Here is a 23,373-nt window from a genome sequence, read left to right as displayed (position 1 = left end):
GTTGGTTTGAATGTACAGAATGTGTTTAGTTGGTTTGAATGAACAGAGTGTGTTTAGTTGGTTTGAATGTGATTAGTGTTTGAATGTGTTTAGTTGGTTTGAATGAACAGAGAGTTGGTTTGAATGTGATTAGTTGGTTTGAATGTACAGAATGTGTTTTGGTTTGAATGTGTTTCTAATTGTACAGAATGGCTGCGGATGTAAAGATACTCAAAACACCAACTACGAAGGCGAGATATGTAATCATCGAGCTCTGGATGGCGCGGTGCACACAAGGAAGTCATTGATATGAATGAATATAACTCCAGTGGCAGATATGTAATCAGCGAGCTCTGGAATTTCATATCGGCCACTCGGGTTATATTCATTCATATCAATGAATGAATGAACACAACCCCAGTGGCAGATACGTAATTAGTGAGCTCTGGAATTTTATATCTACCGTTGGGTAACATTCATTCATATGAATGAATATAACCCCAGTGGCAGATATGAAATTCCAGAGCTCGCTGATTACGTATCTGCCGCTGGGGTTATATTCATAACCCCAGCGGCAGATATGTAATCAGCGAGCTCTGGAATTTCATATCGGCCACTCGGGTTATATTCATTCATATCGGCTACATTCCGAAGTGCACCCGTCAGCAAAGATCCACAATTGCTTGTGGATCTTTGACGTTTTGTCTCTATTTGTATGTTTCGATCTTTTGTTATCGAGTCTGTACGTTACGGTCTTTTGTTATCGAGTCTGTACGTTACGGTCTTTTGTTATCGAGTCTGTACGTTACGGTCTTTTGTTATCGAATGAATATAACCTAATTGCTTGTGGATCTTTGATATATATATATATATATATATATATGATACATTTAATTATTATATAAAAGAGTTAATTAAATAGATATTAGATTTCTTAAGAAAAAAGCAAAAAATAAATATAGGGGCTCAACTTGATATTTCACTCATACCATAGGGACGCAAAGTGTTATTAATATATGTCAAAAGACGGTCTTACCCCTGCCTCTAACAGTCAAACTGACGGCAGGGACTCAAAGTGTTATGAATTTATAAGGTCAGGGGCTCAAACATCCAAAAATTTAATTTAGGGACGCAAGTTGATGTATGGGACATACCACAGGGACGCAAATTGCATTTTTCTCTTACTAATTTGATAAACCTCAAGTGTAATTATTTACATAAATAATCATCCACAATTTACCTTCAACCTCAATAAATGTAATATTATTGAAGGCTTAGGTTTTTTCTAAGAAGGCTAAGGGGGTGTTTTGCCTAGCTTTTTTTTATCTAAGTTTATAGCTTTTTTAGCTTATTTTACAAAATAAGCACTAATTGGTGTTTGGTTTAGCTTTTTAAGCTTATGCTTATTAGTTTATATAAGCTAATTCCAAGAAGCTTATGGGAACATGGTTTTTTAGCTTATTTGAAGAAGATGGTTTTTTACTCATTACACACAATGATATTATACCCCTTCCCATAATACAAAATAACTTAACAAACAACTAAAGATTAATTATTAATTATCAACTTATAGAATATAAGCTAATCCAAACACTTAAAAATAGCTTATCAAATGAAAGAAAATAAGCATAAGCTACTTTAAAATATAAGCATAAGCCAAAAAAATAAAAGCTAGGCCAAACACCCCCTAAGAAGACATATAAACTTAAAACATGACAAATTATTTGCAATAAGGGGTAGATTAGTTAATATAACCATGAACTATTTTCGCTATTTATCGTGCGTTTAGTTATATTTCTGTTTTTGTATGTAAGGTCATTTCTCTTCTTCAGTTTTGATTTATTCACACGTAATAACACAATATCAATACATGGTATTTTAATCACGTATGGTGATGCTACATGTTTACATAACATGATGTTTTAATAAAGTTTTAGTTCATTTCATAGTGTTTTACAACCTTTGTTTTCTTGAAGATGATCTTAGTATGGTGTTTTATTCAACCGTAATAACACAACATCAATACATGGTGTTTTAAAAAATGCTTAGTTCAATTCATGGTGTTTTACAACATGCGTTTCCAGAAGATGTTCTTAGTATGATGTTTTATACATAATAAGAAGATGTTTCTTAGTATAGTGTTTTATACATGCGTTAACACATGGTATTTTCAACTTGTATTTTCATAATTTGTTTTTAATATGGTGTTTTATACATGTTTTTTTCAGAAGGTACTCTTATCATGATGTTTTATACAAGCATAAATACCTGGTGTTTTGCATATGTATTATCATGGTGTATAACTGTATATTGTAATGGTGTTTATTTCATTTGACTGAGTTTCATCCTTATAGGAGCAAATCACAATAAAATACTCAGAAAATAACGTGAAAACGAGTGACTTTTTGAAGTAACCAACAATTGGGGAGACTGAGGAATACTTTTGCATGTAAAACCCCATTTATTTTGGTGATCATCCATTTGATTTTGAGAACTCACGATTTCAAAGGAAGAAAGAGAGCTTGATAATTGTGGTTGATTGAAATGATATATAGCAGTTTATGATATTTAAATAGGGGTAGAGGATCCTGTAAAAAAGGCCTTAAGTGTGAGAAAGGTAAGAAAGAATCTCAACTATTAGATCTTTTGATCTAATGGTTGAGATCAATAGGGACCAAAATGTAAAATATTTTTCTTAATTGGGACTGAATTGAAAATTATAGGGGTAATAAAGTCTTTATATCCATTCAAAATAGGAAACTGTAAATCAACATTCCTATAATTCCGATCTCTCTCTCCAATTGATCGTACAGTTTCTCTCACTTTCTACAATTTCAAAACCCTAATGCCGCTAAACCTCCATATCGATCGAACAGCAGCGACGACGAGCGGCAGCGGCGACGGCGAGCGACGAGCGGCAGCGGCAGCGACAGCGGCGACGGCGAGCGGGCAGCGGCAGTGGTTGTGCGGATCGGCAGCAGTGGTGCAGCAGTGGTGGTGCCGGAAGTGCCAGTGGTGGTGCCGGAAGTGGAGAAGATGATACAGAGGTGTTATTTTTTTCTTTACTGAATGGTGTTATATCTTGTACTGAATGGTATTATTTTTGTACTGAATGGTGTTTTTTTATTTACTGCTGAATGGTGTTATTTTTGTGCTGAATTGTGTTATTTTTGTACTGAATGGTGTTGTTTTTGTACTGAATGGTTTTTTTTATCTACTGCTGAATGGTGTTATTTTTGTGCTGAATGGTGTTATTTTTGTGCTGAATGGTGTTATTTTTATACTGAATGGTGTTTTTTTTTATTTACTGTTGAATGGTGTTATTTTTGTGCTGAATAGTGTTATTTTTGTGCTGAATGGTGTTATTTTTGTACTGAATTGTGTTATATTCTTGTACTGAATGGTGTTTTTTTTATTTACTGTTGAATGGTGTTATTTTTGTGCTGAAATTTTCTGAATTGTGTTATATTTAAAACACCATGTATGAACATGCTCTGAATGGTGTTATATTTATGGACGGTTATAAGTCCTAAAATCCAGGTTTTTCTCTCTTCAAATCCTTAAATCAAGGATTACCATATTTGAATTTGTTAATGCATTTACAATCCTACCCTTTTCAATTAATTTTAATCTAATGGTTGAGATTCTTTCTTACCTTTCTCACACTTTTGGTCTTTTTTACAATAACTTCACCCTTTAAACAGGATCAATTACCATTCTACCCCTACGCACCTCAACTAATAGCTAATTTAAATAATACCATTTACAATTTTGTCACCGTCAAATATAATCCATCCAATGGCCAAATGCATCTCACACCTCTTATATAAAACCCTCGTATTTGTAAGACGACTCCACCCATTTATTTAATTTCTTTAGAAAATAAAGTTTGAATAAATATATATCAAACAATAAAAAACTTATTCTCTTAACTACTATTACTTTATCATTTTTTATGTAAATTATTTAATTAGGTCTTTCTAGTCTAACTTTTTTTTCTTCTAAATATTAGTTTTAATGGTCTTGCGAAAATTGGTGATGTAAGTTGGATTTTTAAAATATTAGTTTGAATGGTCTTGCGAAAATTAGTGATGTGTAAGTTGGATTTATAAAATTTAATTTCAAAAGGTTTATTTATGCTAAAACAAGACCCACAAAAACAATCAATAATCAATAAATCTCTATATACATAGTGATTTTAATATTATAATATATATATATATATATATAGTATTTTTTAATACTTTTATTATTTTAATATTATAATTATAATAATAGTTATTTTCTTTATTTTTTAACTTTAATCATTTTTTTAATATCAGAGGTTGGGATAAGCTTGGTGTCAACCGGCATCGAACCAGTACTGGTATCGAAAATACTGGTACGGTCCTGTTCGGTAGCAGTACACGAAGATAAAAACCGGCACTAATACAGAAAACGCCAAAAGTTGGTGCCGAATTGATATTGGAAATCTTTTGGTTCGGGAAATTCAGTGCGGCTACCCGGTACCATTTGCTCACCCCTGATCACCGTTATCGTACAAACAACGGTACTGTACAACTTCTTTTTGTTGATTTTCTTCAACTTTTAAATTTTTTTTAGTTTCAGGGATAGAGATGAGCTCGGTGCCAACCGATACAGAATCGGTACTGATACCGAAAATACCGGTTACGGTACCGGTATATGAAGATAAAAAACGGTAGTGAACCGGTACTAGGAACGCCAAAAGTCGGTACCGAATTGGCACGCAAATTTGGTACCGGTACCCAGAACAATTTGCTCATCTCTGAGCACGGGTTTCATACAAACAACATCGTTAACATACAACTTTTTTGGTTGATTTTCTTTCGGTTATCTTTTAGTGTTTTTTCTACATTTTCTTTTTATTCTTGTCAGCAGTTCTGTTCGCAACACGCTTGTAGTGATTTCAAAATACATGTAAACACAGACTAAATAACAAAAAAATTCGCCGCAACGCGGCGAAGTTATTTAAACCTAGTTTGTAACAAATGCAACTAGAATTTTGTTATTGCATAATTCCTTTTCTAGACTTTAGTTGGTAAGAATAATAAGGCAATTATAAAATAAAAATATGGACAACCTGTAAAATAATCATAGTCCATTTTGTTGTTTTTTTTTTTTCAGTTTAGAATTTTAAAATATTTGATTTCCAGAATAAAAGGTCTTCTAGAAAACATTTCACTTCATCCGTCCCTCTCAGTATCGTTCACATACAGTTAAGTGTTTTTTTTTTTTTTTTTTTTTTTTTTTTTTTGTATTATAATTTTCAAAATTAAGTTTCTATCATAGTAGCTAAAACTATATCACCGTATCATGAGCCTTCACTTCAACTTCAATATTTCGTAATGTCTAAGATACCTTTTTCCTAACAAGCAATAAGTTGCATTTATTTGCTCAGGTGTTGTAACAACAAAAGGACAATATTTTAAAACTTTCTTATACAACACTATATATAACACTTACGCGAATCATTTTAACTATATTGTATGTCTACATAAAAACACTCAATAAGTTATGATCGATTATATCGCTAGGGGCTAGCATACCAGGTCAGACACGACACCATAACTTATCATGTCTTTTTTTCCAAATACAAACACGACCTGTTTAGAAACAAATCAACACAAAATGACTTGTTAACAAACTTGTTTTGAGATACGATAAATATCACATATTTAGGAACCTGCTTAGTGAAACAAAAACACCAGAAGTTCATAAAAATCTTAACTAATACATAATACATAATCCTTAACATATTAATCCTAAGAGCTTCCGTAGTGGGGCGCTTTCCCCTATTATGGCGCCCTCAAAACGCCGGAACACCACCCCCCTAGGCGCCATGTTTCAGAATTTTGGGGGAGGCGCGAATATGTTCGCGGCGTGAGGGAGGAGTGAGGGAGGAAGGTTATTAGCTTGGACCAATCAAAAAAAGGCACATGTTTTTATAATTATTTAATAAAAACGAAAATTAATAATTAGGTATTGATGGGTAGGGGCTTTATGACTACGGGCTTAAATGCATAACGCCTCATAACGCCCACCCGCACACGTGGCGCGCCACATGTCGCATAACGCCCCTAAAAGGGCTTTATGACTACACATGGCCTAAGCAAATTTAAAATAAAAATTCTATAAAAATCAAATCATAACATCTATTACATATATAAACATGGTAGTAGGTCTTTAACATCTTTAGACACAAATTTTATCATGTCCCAAACGTATCGACTTGTTTAAGACTCAAAACTTGTTTAGTATAATCACAAAACCTGTTAAAAACGTATCATTTCATGTCATATTAACATATTCGTGTCTGAAATTATCGACGTTTATATCACACAATTTGGCAAGCAATCCTCCCCGTGTATGCTATATATACATACTTGATACACCACATGTATGCAATTTCAAATTCAAACAAAGAGTGACCACACTCACAACCCCAAAAACAAGAAAGACGTCTAGTATGTGCCTTTTTTAGTAGGGCCTCCACAACACACAAAAATCCTTAAATCGACACACACACCTAGTACAAAAGTATTGTGTCCTTTCTCACCATTCCACTGTATAACACAAAACATAGGGTGCTACTTTCTACACCCCCCCTATTTACTTTTTTCACCCCCCTTCTCTCACATACTTACAGGTGGGGCCTGCGTGGGACCGACAGTTTTCCTTTCACAAGGGGGGGTGTAATCAGGAAGGAGGGGGGGTGTGTATAGAATGGGCCCAAAACATAACCAACATTTCACACACACTCAAAGGTGCTTCTATGTGAGAGAGAAAGTAACAAAATCCCAATCTTTTATTACATATTTCTGCATAAACCCCCCTTATTACACAACCAAATCTTTATTATCTGTAGCATGGCAACTGTTCATCATCTCCACCATCTTCATCTTTCTAACATATTCATCATCATTTTTTGTTTAATTTCTCAACCAACACCCTCAATTTCATCAAAAAACACAATCTTGCCCCTCAAGGTTCAATCAATTCCATCTGGGCCCTTCACAAAACCAGCAAAGAAACTATCTTTTCACCACAATGTTTCTCTAACAATCACCCTCACCGTCGGGTCACCGGCTCAGCCGGTCACCATGGTCTTGGACACCGGTAGCGAGCTCTCATGGCTACACTGTAAAAAAACACCAACCACCCCTTTATCGTACGACCCATTACATTCTACCTCGTACACCCCTGTCCCATGTTCCTCACCAATTTGCATGACCCGAACCCGAGACTTCACCGTACCCGCTTCTTGCGACCCCAAAAAACTCTGTCACGCCACCCTCTCCTACGCCGACGCCACCTCCGTCGACGGCAATCTCGCCTCCGACACATTCCGGTTCCCGGTTTCAGATTCGAGTTCGGACCTACCCGGAGTTATATTCGGTTGCATGGATACGTATTCAAATTCTAACCAACCGGAGGATTTGTTATCAACCGGGTTAATTGGTATGAACCGGGGGTCTTTATCTTTTATTAATCAAATGGGTTACCCGAAATTCTCGTATTGCATTACGGGTCAGGACAATACGGGCGTGTTAATTTTAGGAGAATATAATTACACGCCGTTAACTTACACGCCCATGGTTAAAATCTCAAAGCCGTTACCGTATTTCGACCGGGTTGCATATACGGTTCAGCTTGAAGGAATAAAGGTTTCGGGTACAGTTTTACCGTTACCCAAATCCATATTTGAACCCGACCATACCGGAGCGGGTCAAACCATGATAGATACGGGTACCCAGTTTACGTTCCTTCTTGGGCCGGTTTACACCGCTTTGAGAAACGAGTTTTTGAAACAGACCCGGAATGTGTTACGGGTGTATGAGGATCCGAACTTTGTGTTTCAAGGTGTGATGGATCTTTGTTACCGGGTTGAGAAAAGTCGAGTCGGGTTGCCTGTTTTGCCTAGTGTGAGTTTGATGTTTCGGGGCGGTGAAATGGTTGTTTCGGGTCAGAAGTTATTAATTAAGGCGGGTTTAATGAAGGGTATTGATGACATATATTGCTTTACGTTTGGGAATTCAGATTTGTTAGGGATTGAAGCGTATGTGATCGGGCATCACCATCAACAAGATATGTGGATGGAGTTTGATCTTAAGAATAATCGGGTCGGGTTTGCTGAGGTTAGGTGTGATTCTGCTAGTCAAAAGCTTGGAATTGACTTGTAAAAGGACCCGACCAAGATTCACAAGGGGCTTATTTCTTATGTCATAACAACTTATTGCTTGATGTTTGATTAGTTTAATTCATTAGAGTTTTTTTCTATAAACATCATAAACGTGACTTGACCCAACCTATAAACTTTAGATTACAAGTATATGTTGTATTTAGTGATGGGTATCATGGAAATAAAACTATTATTTTTTTGTTTTTTCTTAGTTTTGTCACAATTTTATGTTTATCTTGTTTTAATTAGAGAGATATAACCAAATACACCAGCATGTCCTGCCAAAAGGATCTTGTTGATTATTACAATCTCATTTAACTTGATTGCCATAAATGATATATCATATATGTCCTTGGACCATTCTAATATTATCTCTATTTTCTAGTGATACTAGGAACCATCTAATAATTTTGATACTTAGCTCATTTGTCCAACATCTAAACTCACAATGGGATTTGTTGTAGAACCAATTGGTAACATGAGAGTAACTTAAATCCGTGTGGTGATCTGTTGGTAAAGCGTCTCCTCTAGAAAGTTGAGGTCCCAAGTTCGAGTCTCTTAAGTAATATGAGAGTAACTTATAGGCTTGTATTATGCATTTGATTTGGTATTTTTCTGACGTGAAATTTAGTTTGCACTCAAATTCTCAATACGAAGTCCGTAGCCAAGTTCAAAATTAAAATGTACGTATAAAAAAATTAGCTAAGTTTTTTTTTATGTACACTAGTAGGGTGCCCGCGCGATGCGGCGGGGGCGACACTTTGCATTGCAAAACTCGTTTGTGGTAGTTTTCTTATTCGTATAATATTTATGATAACATTATTGTGGTGGATATATGTCATAAGTTTACACATATGTAAAAGTTTTGTTCTTTTATAAAAAATAATAACCAAAAGACAAAAAATATTGTTTTTTTTGTATAAAAATTAATAATCAAAAGACAAAAAATAAAAGATAAGTTGTTATAATTGTAAAGTTTGTTTATTTTATTGGTTAGATTATAAAGTATAATTTTATTCTTTAAAGTTCATAACTTTTCATAAATATCCACATAGTACTCATCCAATAAACTTTAAGTTTAAAATTTTCGTTTTTATAAAAATAAACAATAGTATTTGACTCGTAAGTACGTTTTAGAGCTTTAACTTAAATTGTTAAATTTCGGGTTTTTACAAATATAAAAAATTTATATTTTTATAAGATTTCATAAACTGTTTTTATAAAAAATAGGATGATAAGAGTTTATAGCTTTATTAACATTATATCATACTAAGTTCAAATTTTTAGTTCCTAACTAATCTTATCTATATGAGTCTATTTTTAACTAATAATCCCTAAAAATATGCAACACAGTCTACTACTATGTATCTAGTCAAGTTAGTAAATAATTATTTTAGAACTGACTAATATTATCTATAACAATATAGTTGAACTTATAATTCCTAAAAATTTGGAACCCAGTTTATAATTTATCTAGTAAAGATTGTAAATTTCTGGAGTATTTTATTTATATTACTTGTTATAAAAATGTTTATAAAATAATTATTTTTTTATTAACTTTATATTATAGTAAGTTCAGTTTTTTAGTTTAGCTTTAAAGTTTATTACTTTATTACTTTTTAATTAAAAAGACAAATTATTAGATTAATATCCAAGAATAACTGCAATAATTATTTTTTTATTAGTTGACTTATAATTCCTAAAATTTTGGAACATAGTTTACTATTTATCTACTAAATATCGTAAATTAGTATTAAATAATTCCTAAAATTTTGGGATATAGTTTACTATCTATCTACTAATCCATAAATTAGTATTAAATAATTCATAAAATTTTGGAACATAGTTTATCTTCTATCTACTAAATATCAAAGTTTTGTTTTGTTATAAAAATTAATAATAAATAAAGTATAGAAAAACTGTTTTAAACATGTAAAGATTCGTTTGTTAATAAAAAATACTAAACAAATGACAAAAAATAAAAAATAAGTTGTTATCGTTATAAAGTAAGTTTATTTTGTTGGTGAAATGATAAAGTTTATAATTTTATTGTTTAAAGTCCATAACTTTTTTAAATATCCACATCATACTCATCCAATAAACTTTAATTTTAAAATTTTCGTTTTTGAAAAAGTAAGATGTAAAAAATAGTAGGTGACTTGTAGGTACGTTTTAAACACCTATAACTAATGTTAAATTTCATTTTTATAAATATTTAAAAAATCATATTTTTATAAAACAGTTTTTATAAAAAAAAATAGGATGTAAAAGTTTATCTCTTTATTAACTTTATCTTTTTATTTAAGAAATACAAATTATTCGAAAAATCTATAATATTATATAATTATTTTTTCATATCTCGTGTCGTCCAATAGTTTTTTTTTATAGAAGGCACTAATGGATATATACGAAATCCTCGTGAAACATGACTGTTAAATTGAATAAGTTTAGTGTGCTTTGTAAATACAATCTTGAATTTACTCCAAACCAAGAGTTAGTTTTCATGTTTTGGCCATTCTTGGTAATCGAATTTATCTCTTTGGAAATGATCAAGTACGAACATGTAAATTATATAATACGAACATGATTAAGTACTAAAGTATATTAGTTCAATCGAGATGTAAATTATAAGTGCAATAAAATAACACAAAACATAAACTTCAAATATAAAATAACCTTTATTATTCATGGGATAGTCTATATCAAACAAAAACAACTGAAAATGAAAAAAACATAAAAACACTTAATATATTTCATCTAATTTATCTTCTTTCTCAGCGTCCTCGGAATCATCTAAATTTATAACCTCGACCCATTTCCATTCAGAGAATCTCTTAGATCTTTTCTTTTGATTCTCATACTTCCGATACTTGAAAAACAAAAATTTAATAAAAAAGTTAAAAAATGATTAAATAATTAAAAAAAAGAACAAATATAGAATATAAAATTTTAAAAAAGATTAAATAAATTTTAAAATTACCTCTTCACTAAATTGACGTTGAAGCTTAGACTTGCATGGAGTGAACATTGTACCATAAGAAATAATTTCAACACTATTATCACCATCATCCTACAATAAAACACCAAATAATAATATAACGAACTTGTTAATATGAAAGATTATAAGCGAAAATATTACTTAAAAACTAACAAAAGCTTGTTCGACAACTGGGGTGTTTAAATTGGTGTGCTGAATCTGAAAGATCAAATAAGTTAGTATTCACATAAAAGTAAATAAAAGAAAACAATTATTCATTATTGCGATATAACAAAACTTATCATAGAACCGACCTTAGATTTTTCAATATCGCATGCTTGTTTTTTCGCATCAAGTGAATTCAGAACTGGATCCATATTTTAAATCTGTTTAGCAATAGAAATGTAGAATTGTGAGTGTTTGCTATGTATTTATAGTAGTCCATTAGGGTCTCCTCTAGAAAGTTGAGGTCCCAAGTTCGAGTCTCTTAAGTAATATGAGAGTAACTTATAGGCTTGTATTATGCATTTGATTTGGTATTTTTCTGACGTGAAATTTAGTTTGCACTCAAATTCTTAATACGAAGTCCGTTGCCAAGTTCGAAATTAAAATGTAAGTATAAAAAAATTAGCTAAGTTTTTTTTTATGTACATAACCTACACATTTGAATAAAAGTTTTTTTTTTATGTACATAACCTGCACATTTGAATATAAAATGCACAAAAATTTTTGAAAGTGAACATTTAAGAAAATAAAAATTAAACAATTTTAATTTGTTTTTTTTTTCACTTCTCGCAATAGTTTAGTTTTGTATATGTGTGTGTTTATATGAATAACATAATAACATGTTAATTAGATATGAATTAATGTATTATCATATATATTCACAAGTCACAAGTGTCCAATGTATGAACATATTGTTATAAATATAATTTATTAACTTGATTTTTGTTTTTAGTGAATTTTTTCATCTTTCTCTTTTTTTTTTTCTATTTTTTGGTTTTTTTTTTTTAGTTTCATTTGAACCTGGTGTTGTACATGTAACAAAACGAACGGTCTAATACTGACCTACCAACGTCAGTACCGAAATTGATATTTGTTTTTATTGATTTGATCGATGTAAACACATTTCGGTATTTTTTTTTTTGTCGTATTATGACTTTTTTTGTTATACCGAACCAATATCAAACGAATTACTGTCATTAACATTTTTTTACTATTGCGTCTACGTTTTCATTAAAAATTGGATCGCCCCGTCGCAAAGCACAGGTGTAACCCACTAGTTTTTTTTTTTTTTAAAGAAATCATGTATTATCGGAACTAGAAGATGGAAAGGAGGTTGTTGGTTGAGGTGGGTGCGTCAACAGAGGGTTTAAGCCAATTGCTTGGTGAGAAGGGGACCCAACAAAAATTATATCTTATTTTTCTCTGACCAAATTTGATTTACTTAAGTATTCATGTTTTCACGTCATACAAATCCAATTGTTCATTTGTTTATGTGACCATGCAAAAACTTATTTATCCTAAAGTATAAAACTTGTTCGCTACATAAGTAATAGCTAAAGTCAACTTTATTAAACTTCCATACAATTCAATTTATTTATTTTTTTGTTAACAAATACATGGTTAGTTGAACCTTTTATTAACAAATACATGGTTAGTTGAACCAAAACTTAAAATAAAAAAGAAAGCCTCTTTCACTTTAAAACTAATATATCTGGTTAAAAAATAAAAATTGGTGTATATATTTAAGTTCAAAATTTATGTTATATTGAATGAATGGGTCATTGTTATGTCTTTAATTAACACGTTTGTAAATTATACGTATATACATAGATATAATATACATGGGCTTCTAATATATTTTATTTTTGGAGATGCATACATGTAGCTATTTTTTATACTTAGAGCAATAAATAATCGAGTATCATGGGTATTTACCCAACCCACTGTATACCGAACCCCATAACTTCTCATTTCATAATATTTTACATTCCACTAAGATCATGTGTAGTGGTTATACACTATAATGCCCTCACCATGGGGCGTTTTGCGCCATGTGGCGTCCTAGTCAGCATGGGGGCATTATAGAAAAAGTGGTGTAGTAGTATAATGCCCCATAATGCCCCATTCAATCATTTTACAATCATTTCCCAATTATTTTTTTAAATTTAAAACATAAAAAAACTTCATTAATTTAAAAATAAAATTACATTACATGAAAAAAAAATAAAAAAAAAAAACTGAAAAAAAAAACCGAAAATAAAAAAAAAACTGAAAAAAAAATACAATACTAGAAAAAAAAAACTAGTTTTCGTCTTCGCTTTCGTCACCCTCGCCAACTTCGTCTTCCTCGTCCTCCGTTTCTTCCTCTCCCTCAGGTGGTACGTAACGAACCGACCATGCGTGGTGTACCAAATCAACCATTAACTGGGAATGGTACGGTTCGTAACGCAACTCTCGCGCGTTACTCACTCTTTCTTCCATTGACGCCTGCGGATGCTCCTGGTGAACGGCTTCTGGCACATAATTCTGGCATATCGCCTTTCCTTCGTCTTCCAAAATCATGTTGTGCATGATTATACAAGCGTACATAGCATCTCTCATTTTTTGCTTGCTCCATGCACGACAAGGATTTCTCAAGTATTGCCAGCGTTGTTTAAGAACCCCAAAGCATCTCTCAATGTCTTTTCGTGAAGACTCTTGAACCTTTTTAAAGTATGCTCTTTTCTCATCAATAGGATCACTAAACGTCTTCACAAAAATCGAATACCTAGGATAAATTCCGTCGCTCAAATAATATCCATGGGGGTAGTAGTTTCCATTTGCGTAAAACGACGCTTTTGGAGCTTTGCCAGAAATCCACTCCTCTAACAACGGCGATTGTTCAAAAACATTGATATCATTGCATGACCCGACCACGCCAAAGTAAGCCGACCAAACCCAAAGGTCCTGTGAAGCAACCGCCTGAAGAATAATAGTGGGTCCTTTTTGGTCACCACGTGTGTGTTGGCCTCGCCATGCAGTCGGGCAGTTATCCCAACGCCAATGCATGCAATCTATGCTCCCGATCATACCAGGCAAACCATGCTCGGCATTATGTACCTCGTAGATCTTTTGAAGGTCCTCCCATGTAGACGTTCTAAGATAACGCGCACCGTACACATCAATTATACCTTTATAAAAAAAATATAGACAAACATAAGATTCAAAAAAAAAAAAATTCTAAGCATACGCGTCGTTTAAAAAAAATAAAACTAAAGTATAAGAATTGTACCGCGACAAAAATGTTCCAAGCTATCTCGTGTTGTTTTCTCCGCCATTTTTAGATACTCGTCGTTGATGTCGGTAGTGTTACCATAAGCAAGGATTCGTAATGCCGACGTACACTTTTGGATACCGGTGAATCCAAGTGCCCCTCTCGCATCCGGTTTTTGTTTAAAATAATCGTAGTTGCCTTCCAAGTCGTTGACTATGCGTAGAAACAACCGTTTACTCATCCGGAAACGACGCCTAAAAACTTCGTTTGAAAATGTCGGCGCCTCGTCAAAATAGTCTTTCATCAAACGCTCGTGTGCCGCGCGTCGGTCTCGTTCAGCATAGCCTCTTTTATTTTTTGGGGCTTCGGGCCGACGAGAATGGTTGACATATCGCACCGCTAGTTGACATGCACTCGTAACCGCCTCTTGCTCAAGCTCCTCATCGGTCGAACCATCGCCATCCGCAAAAAACTCGTTGTAGTAAAAATTTATCATGGATGAAGAACTAGGAGAATCCATCAAGTTTTTTTAAAAAATGTGGGATTTTTTAGAGAGGTTTTGAGATTGTTTTTGTTGAAAATGGATGAGTTTTGATTGTTTATATATATATATATATATACTTAATATTTAAAAAAAAATTAAATCAACTAGCCGTTGGAGGACTAGCCGTTTGATTGGTTGGTCAAAGTTTGAAGAGCGTTTTAATTTAAACGTCGGGCCAATTTTTTTTCGAAAATCACGCCCTATAACGCCTACCGTAATGGTAGGCGGGGCGTTATAGGGCGTTATAAACCAAAAATTTTTAAAAAACACGCCCCGTTACGCATGGTCTAATAACATGTGTAGTGGAAGGGGAAAATAATCACTACTAGAAAAAGCACATTTCTTGACATGCATTGCGTGTAATAAAAGGGTCTTTATGACACGCAAATGCAAGTCGTTGATTGAGGAGTCATAAAATTAACATGACATGTATTTGTGTGTCATGTTTTTATGACACACATTTAATGACACACATTTAATGACACGCATTCATGACACTCATTTTATGACACTCATTTTATGACTCATTTTAATGACACACAATCACGACACTCATTTTATGACACTTTTTAATGACACACGTTCATGACAAGCATTTATGACACATACGTATGACATTCATTTACGCGTGTCATGTTTTTAATTGTATAATTTTTTTATAAAATTACTAATTTGCCCTGGATACATGTATAATAACAGAAAACAATGAATCTTTTTCATAAAACAAATACACATATATAAACACCAAAACAATCCATTACATAATCAGTTGTCAAGTATACTACAAATATTTTAACGTTAACAAAAAAACAATTGTTTGTCAATACATTATCAACACCTAAAATACGATTTACAACTTAAAAATAGAGTTAACCGCATAAGTCGACCAATCTTCACAAATGCCATCCATATCCGCAGCCAAGTATTCTTCTACTCCTTTCCCAACCTGAGACAACAATTAAATAAAATAAATCTTAAAAATCAGAATTTAATCCTAATATATGAATTTAAGCATTTGTTTGGATATATAAGTACATATTTCTCTAAAAAATAAGTAAACATTTTCATGCAGGAACACCATTAATGTTGCCACTCTTTAGACTTTGTTAGTTAAGCTTAATCAAGATTCAAGAATATGTTGTGAGTGACAACGTTTTTTTTATTTAATCAGTAAACAAATTCGTCTTAAGTTAAGTAAGACATAAAGAGAAAAAAACTTACAATTCTATCAACAATCACTCGGACATCTTTCTGGAAACCTCCTGTTTTCAATACTCTTGCTTTTTTTCCACAACGTTGCCCTACCAATCTCCTCTTCTGTCTTGCCGGTTTCTTGCATCTAAATGTTCACTGCTAGCTTGTAATTACATCAAACTTAACATAAGTCAACTATTACATAATTCATAAGACACTAGAGAAACATACCTGAGAAATCATGATGACATTACCTCCAACATCCTTAACAGCAGCAAAAATGGCACTTGCTGTACCCGGAACACCAACCATTCCAGTTCTATAAAATCGTTACGTAAACGCAAATCACAAAAATAAACAAATAGATAGGTGGAAGACAATGCAAAAAACCCACCCCTCGACATTTACAAGGGCCAAGTTGTCTATGGTTCCAAAGCCTTTTACATAAGCTACCGAGTCCTGTTTTACTTCAGCTTCAATGATGGGTGCCCTGCAATTTTTTGTTCCAGGTGCAGAGAGGTTGAAGATGTTTCTTATAACGATCGGAATGTCATATTGCATCACTGGAATGATAGTTCGAGGGTATAAAACATTTGCCCCAAAATATGACTGCATTAAGCACATTAGATTAGTTACAAACAACACCGAGAAAGCTTCACGGTATAAGCCGAAAGAGATTAATTTGTTTACCATTTCCCATGCCTCTTGATAAGATAAGGTGTTCCGTACAACCGCCTCACTAACTTCAAAACATTTTAATCTTTAGAAAGCTAGTGCAATAACCTGGTAGACTTTTGCTCCTCTTGCTCTCATCTTGTAGTAGCAAGTGCCGTTCGTTGCGTGAGGACAAAGTTGGTTCCATTCAGGTTTTAAAGTTGTTTTCCAACATTAAAAATGTGGACACATGAAAGCTGGGTTCTAATTTTGTTTCTGCGTCTTTTTATCATGATACTCTTTTTTGGCACTTCAGCTTGTTTGACCCGACATGTATCACATATTTGACTCGCCAATGCCACTTAATTTCCCAACTTTGCCATTTGTTTCAACCATGTACTTATCTATGGAAAAGCGTACATCTAAAGGGCGTCCACACACAATGGAAAACAAAACAACTTACGTGAATGAAAATGAGTACTATAATTAGTTTTACTATTTCTCAAATCAAATTATTTAGAGAAGCAATAAATAAATGGACTTCGATTCCTGCTACGCCTTATTTACGGTCTTCTACTCATCGATCTAGCACCGCCATGCACCACCCTCCATACATTGCCTAGATCCTTACTAACCAACATTTTCAAAAAACATTGCAAATCTTATGTGTTTAACTAAACAAACTAATAACACACAATCTAAATACATGAAGTACATATAACGAATTTCCATAATTCCATTCAAAGTGCTAATAGATTTATCTTGGATTTTATTCAAATCTCCATGATTCCATTGTGTGTTAATCTATGTTGTCAAAAGCGCGCGCCTGGTGGCAGCCTGGGTTTTTTTTGAAAAAAACGGCCTGAGGCGCAAAAAAGGCGCACAAAAACGGCCTGAGGCGCAGCGCAGCAGGAAAAAATAAAAAAAACGAAACTGAGTACGAATAAACCAGGCTTTTCGGAGTTGCATTCGTGTCCGCAGGTGCGGGCACGCATGAGTTCAACCAAATTCCAGCTCAAAAACTCATTTTTGCACCACCCCATGCGCGCGGGTAGGACTTGTGGTAAAACATGTCATAAAGCTACAATAGACTAGTAAAGACTTTACCTTATAAACAACCCCTCACTTTGTCCCCACACCGATGTGGGACAAAGTATTTACCACCTTTTGAGACTTTTATTCACATATCCAAAACTTACAACATATAAGTCCTAAACTTTTGCTACTAACTATTAGCTCCATGATCTTAAATGGCATGTATAATAGTTTTTTTAATTATATATGTGGAATCTTATTTATTTTCAAAGCATAACATATTTTTTATATTTTTTTCTCTATGTGCGCTTTTCTTAAAAAAGCCCACCCTTTTTTGCGCCTTGCGCCTAGGCTCCGGGCGAGGCCTTGCGTCTTTGACAACATAGGTGTTAATAACAAATAAGCATAGTGCTAGTAAGCAAATAAAAAATGCGCACCTATTGCTGGTTACGGGTGTTGATAGGTCTACATATAGTTGAATGAAAAAAGGCACACTCCATTTCTTTAAGGATTCCCCTGCACATATGGTTGCTAATCAAGAAAGTTCCAGCACAAAACCATTTATTAATTCAAGGCAGCTACACAATTAGACCAAGAAAATCCAAATGATCACTTGGTTTTAAAAAGCGCTCCTAGGTGCAAGGCGCAACAAGGCGCAGGGCTTGGGGCTTTTTTGCTTCCCGCCTTGTGTAATTACAGGAAGCGACCAAAAAGCGCATTTTTTGATTTTTTTGTGGGCTTTTTGGCCTGAGGCGCGCGCCTCATGTAACTTAGGCGTTTTATTGCATAAAATGTTGTACCTTGGGTTTTATGACTTGTACATGTAATTAAAATGGTATAAAAGCCATACTTATAGCTATATTTTGGTTAAAGGAAGCTAAAAACCTATGTATGGGATATATAAAAAAATTATATAAACATCTTGCGCCTCGGGTACGAAAAGCCCACCGCTTTTGCGCTTTGCGCTTCGCGCCTCAATTTTAGACCTCGTCGCTTTTGTGCGCCTCTCGCTTTTTAAAACCAAGGATGATCATCAAAGTCTGTAAATGGGCTAGATATAACAACAATAAACTGCACTTGTGAAACATAGTGTGTTCTTACTTGTAATTGAAAGGAAAAAGGATAAACTGACTAGTATACCTACCTGGTGATTTTTTATGATTACAGGCCACTTCTATGCTAAAAAATGAGATATAAATACTTCAAACATCAAACTTCTTATGATTCTCGCATCTGGCACCTCGGTTAGGGTTTGATGAAATGCTTGTGAATTCTGATAATAAACATATCATAGATTAGGTATAATCAAATACATAACAACAAAAGTTTTGAAAATAATACTTACAGAACAGGAAGATGAAGGGTCTGACTGTGAATATGAACGGCTAGATTTTGAAGCAGGCAACAAATGTCATCGTCATTATCATAAAGAATGCTCTAGTTACAAATATTCCTTCCAACATGATTCCTAAACAAACATTTCTGGAAATCAAACTCGGATGCAAAAGAAAAACGAGTGTAAAGTAAATCTAAATGGGAGGCAAGAACTCACAAGGCATTTAATCAAATAGATGGTGTCCATTAGCAGTAATTCATAATCTGAAATGAAAACTATAAGATTAGGGCACCAAACAAAAACCATAAACAAACGAGTAAATTCACGAAACTATTTTTCCGTCTACAAATTTGATGGGCAATTCAGAACAAGAAGTCCTCTTTAACTTGACATCATAAAGGCTGCCAAACAATGATGACGAGAATGCTAAACAAGGATGGGGGCGGCTGAATACCTGTTGGAGTTTGATCGAGATTGAGAGAGAAATGAGCATACAGATTGGATTTGGGACGAGGTATGGGGGGAATCTCAAATTTTTGAGGAGGGAAACTTCAAATTTTTAGTGCAGAGAGGAGGGTTGGAAACTGAATTTTGGAAAGAAAAAAAACTAAAGCAAATATAGTCATATAAATGAATTATAAAAATAATCAAAAACACATCTATCTCTATATTTTTTTCTATCTATTACGATGGGTATAAATAAATGTGGAGATTTAAAATTAAGATTTATATATTAGCTATGAATACAAAAAGATTTAATACATATTTCTTTTTTATCGTTTAATAAAACTAAATATTTGTATTATTATTTATAAATAATGTTGATGGTTTGTGTGGCCTAGCGTCTCCTTCCACCTCAGCACATCTCGCGTCCGAGCCGGCGACACTATAACTACCGGTCTCCGAGTTTTTTTTACGTTTTGCCATCTCCACCTCGTTGGGAACCGGCGCCTACTTTGGGGCCGTTCGCATAACTTCCCAAGCCCGAACGTGTGTGAACGTGGTTTTGTGGTTCGTCTTGTCCTGTCCGATGCCTTTTTGAAGACATCCTCGTCGCTCATCCCACTACGACGCCCACTTGTATATATTTTATTATATTCCTCCGAAAACTTGTTGACGAACCCACTCATCTTCCACCACTTAGAAGATACCGAGTCGACATCTCGATACGGTCCTTGTTCCATTAACTCAAGAAACTTCGCCAAAACCGATTTCCAAAACCCCTCACCCGTTTGATTGTTACCTATATTCGACAAAAATATATGTCACAAAAAATTAAAAAATTAATACTACAAAGTATATACTTAAAAAAATTACAAGTTATTTTTACGTACCTTTAATGGGATGTGTGGCCGAGCCTATATAAGCCTTCGCTAAGGCTTCCTCCTTGAGTTGCGTCCATTGTTTCGGATTCGGTTTGGAAGGTTGGCTTTGGTCACCCACAACTTGCTTGCCTTTTTTTCGTTTGTTTGTTTGCGGTTGGGTCTCGGGAACGACTTCAACAACATCTTCGTTGGGTTCAGTTCGAATAGGTTGCGATGGTTGTTGGGGTTGAACGGGTTGCACGGGTTGCGTATTAAAAGGGTTACACATCATCAAGTGTTGTAAGGCTTGACTTTGTTGTGTACTCGCAAAAACATTCGGCGAGTTTTGGAAAGCGGCAAAAGCGGTTGCGGAAAATTGACCGAAAGGGTTCGGTTCCATCGTGGGATAGTACCCCTGCACCGAAAATACATTCGGGTTGTTGGGGACGTTCGGGTTGTTCAGGTTGAAGGGATCCATGGTAGAAGAATGTTTTATGAAGAAGGTTTAAAAAAAATAGAGAGAGAGATGGGGTTGTAATGGGTGAGAAGTGGTGTAAAAGTGTTGAATATATATAAATTTTGGTTGGATTTTGGGGTATTTTACAAATATAAGTTTTTAAAATTGGAAATTAATATATTTTTTTAAATGGTCAAATGGGATGGGGAAGGCAAAAATTTTTGTCCTTTAGTGGAGTGTCCCCATCGTCTCCATGTGGACGGAGACGACGAAGACGTGGGGGGATGGTGTATGATCGGCGCCGTTCCCATACCGTGTGGCCTTAGAATTATGTATTTAAAGGCTTACATCGTATTGCTCTTAAAAAGTCGTGTTGAACCTATCAGACTATCATTGACCCAAATTAAATCTAAATAATCATTGATCCTAATTGACCATCCTAGACTATAATTGACCAACATTAACCCTAATTGATCTTTAGACCCTAGTCGTTTATGCAACTATTTTGTTTATTTAGACATATGTTTTTATATACCGAAATAAACAATTTTCTTTAAACCTAGTATCCCCCTCCTCTTTCTTAATTTAAATTTCTACTTCCCTCCTAAAATAACTTAATTTTTTAGCTCTCCCATAATAAATTTGGAATCCATCATTAACGTAAGTTTTGAGAATGGATAAGTGTGTGTCATTTCTCGTGTGTCAAGATAGATCTTGTTTTTTATTACGCTAAAATGATGACACACAAAAAAATGTGTCATAAATATATTGAATTTTGTAAAACCATGACATTTTTTTCTTGACAGGCACTTTCGAATGTCATAAAATGAGTGTGTGTCATTGTTTGCATGTCAAGATAAATCATGTTTATTTTATGACACTAAAAACATGACACACAAAAAAGAATGTCATAGATTTATTAAATTTTGTAAACCATGACATTTTTTTCTTGACATACGCTTTTGAATGTCATAAAATATGCGCGTGTCATTGTTCGCGTGTCAAGAGGAGTGTATTTTCTAGTAGTGAATGCCCCTAAGTGCGGGCATTTTACGCCATGTGGCGGTCCAGTCAATAAAGGGGCATTATTGAGTGTTTTCTAAAATGAGTGTAGTGGGGGTGGGACATTATTGGGCATTATTGGGGCATTAAATAAAAAAAAAAGAAAAAATCTTATTGGATAGAACAAGGGGAGATGAAATCTGATTGGACAAAGACAAAGGGTGTTGGGCGTGGTTTATAAAACGCCAAAGGGGCTTTTTTGCTTAATAAAATGCCCCATGTAATGGTGCATGGGCGTTTTCGGGCGTTTTTTTTTTGAACTAAAAAAAAAAAACGCCCCACTACACATGGTCTAAGTTGTTTTTTTATTTATGTGATTTTTGTTTTATGCACTGATGACGGGGGTAGCCCAAGACTAAATAAAGTGACCAAACATATAAGTGCTTAAAAGGTTAAACGGTTCAATAGTTGAAAAGCTGTGAAATTGGAAAAACGTTTGTAAATTATATTTGAATGAATGTGTCATTGTTATGTCTTTAATTAACACGTTTGTAAATTATACGTATATACATAGATATAATATACATTGGCTTCTAATATATTTTATTTTTGAAGATGCATACATGTAGCTAATTTTTGATACTTAGAGCAATAAATAATCGAGTATCATGGGTATTTACCCAACCCCATAACTTCTCATTTCATAATATTCTACATTCCACTAAGTTGTTTTTTTATTTATGTGATTTTTGTTTTATGCACATATGCATATCACTAAAAAAATATGTGAACATAATTAAACTAGATAAATACAATTAAAGCAGAGGAACAAATGCTCTGTGAAAGAAACTAATGTGAACTAAAGATGGTGACAAATGAATCTACTAAATATACATATTCAATATATTACTCTGGAAGGAGCTATATGTTATATGTTTAAACCGAGTAATTTTAAAATATCTAAACTCGTTAACAAGAAGTTAATCAATTATAATTTCTTAGTTCTTACAGTGACAAGTTTTGATTTTCCTCTTTGTAATTTCACATATAAAAAGGTGACTTTATAGTGATAACTGGTTTGATTCTCCGTGCTATGTTGCGGGAAAGGCCCCGACCCATTAATGTAACTAAGTGAAGCAAGGGCTTAGGGACAAAATAAATAAATAAATAAATAAATAGCCTTCCATTTTCTATTTTTTTTAATTGGATCAAATTGCATTAAGTATTACAAGGGGGCTGAGGTATGAGCATGATGAAATGTTATTTGTATATTATAATATATTTACAAGATAAATATTTTAAAGGTAACGATAACACACATATTATTTATCATAATTTAATATATTATGCAAATTTAAGAAAACATAATAATATTATAAAGTAAAGTAAAATATTTAGGTACAAAAAAAATCCAAAGGGTAATTTTTAAAAC

At 33.6% G+C, this 23,373-nt stretch overlaps 2 protein-coding genes across 2 annotated transcripts; one reads left to right on the top strand and one right to left on the bottom strand.

Annotated features, from left to right (window-relative positions):
- The first annotated feature begins 6,482 nt into the window (after positions 1–6,482).
- LOC110886513 (aspartic proteinase PCS1-like) lies at positions 6,483–8,383 on the top strand. Its single transcript, XM_022134324.2, has one exon. It carries the CDS (start codon positions 6,867–6,869, stop codon positions 8,178–8,180), a length of 1,314 nt encoding a protein of 437 aa, XP_021990016.1. The 5' UTR covers positions 6,483–6,866; the 3' UTR covers positions 8,181–8,383.
- Positions 8,384–16,298: 7,915 nt separating this feature from the next.
- Positions 16,299–16,893, bottom strand: LOC110883275 (bifunctional aspartokinase/homoserine dehydrogenase, chloroplastic-like). The gene is made up of 4 exons (XM_035983156.1): positions 16,844–16,893; positions 16,548–16,762; positions 16,385–16,472; positions 16,299–16,316 (listed from the first exon to the last, which is right to left on the bottom strand). Exons 1-4 carry the CDS (start codon positions 16,844–16,846, stop codon positions 16,299–16,301), a joined length of 324 nt encoding a protein of 107 aa, XP_035839049.1. The 5' UTR covers positions 16,847–16,893.
- Between the last annotated feature and the right edge of the window lie 6,480 nt (positions 16,894–23,373).

The sequence above is a fragment of the Helianthus annuus genome, chromosome 14 (assembly GCF_002127325.2).
Source record: "Helianthus annuus cultivar XRQ/B chromosome 14, HanXRQr2.0-SUNRISE, whole genome shotgun sequence".
In the NCBI taxonomy this organism is placed as follows: Eukaryota; Viridiplantae; Streptophyta; class Magnoliopsida; order Asterales; family Asteraceae; genus Helianthus; species Helianthus annuus.
Note: the sequence above shows the minus strand (reverse complement) of the source record. Positions and strands in the feature narration are given on the sequence as shown.

Coding starts and splice junctions, on each gene's coding strand:
- LOC110886513 (XM_022134324.2), top strand. CDS start 6,867: ATGGCAACTGTTCATCATCTCCACCATCTTCATCTTTCTAACATATTC.
- LOC110883275 (XM_035983156.1), bottom strand. Junction 16,473..16,547: donor GCCCTTGTAAATGTCGAGGG/GTGGGTTTTTTG, acceptor ACGATTTTATAG/AACTGGAATGGTTGGTGTTC.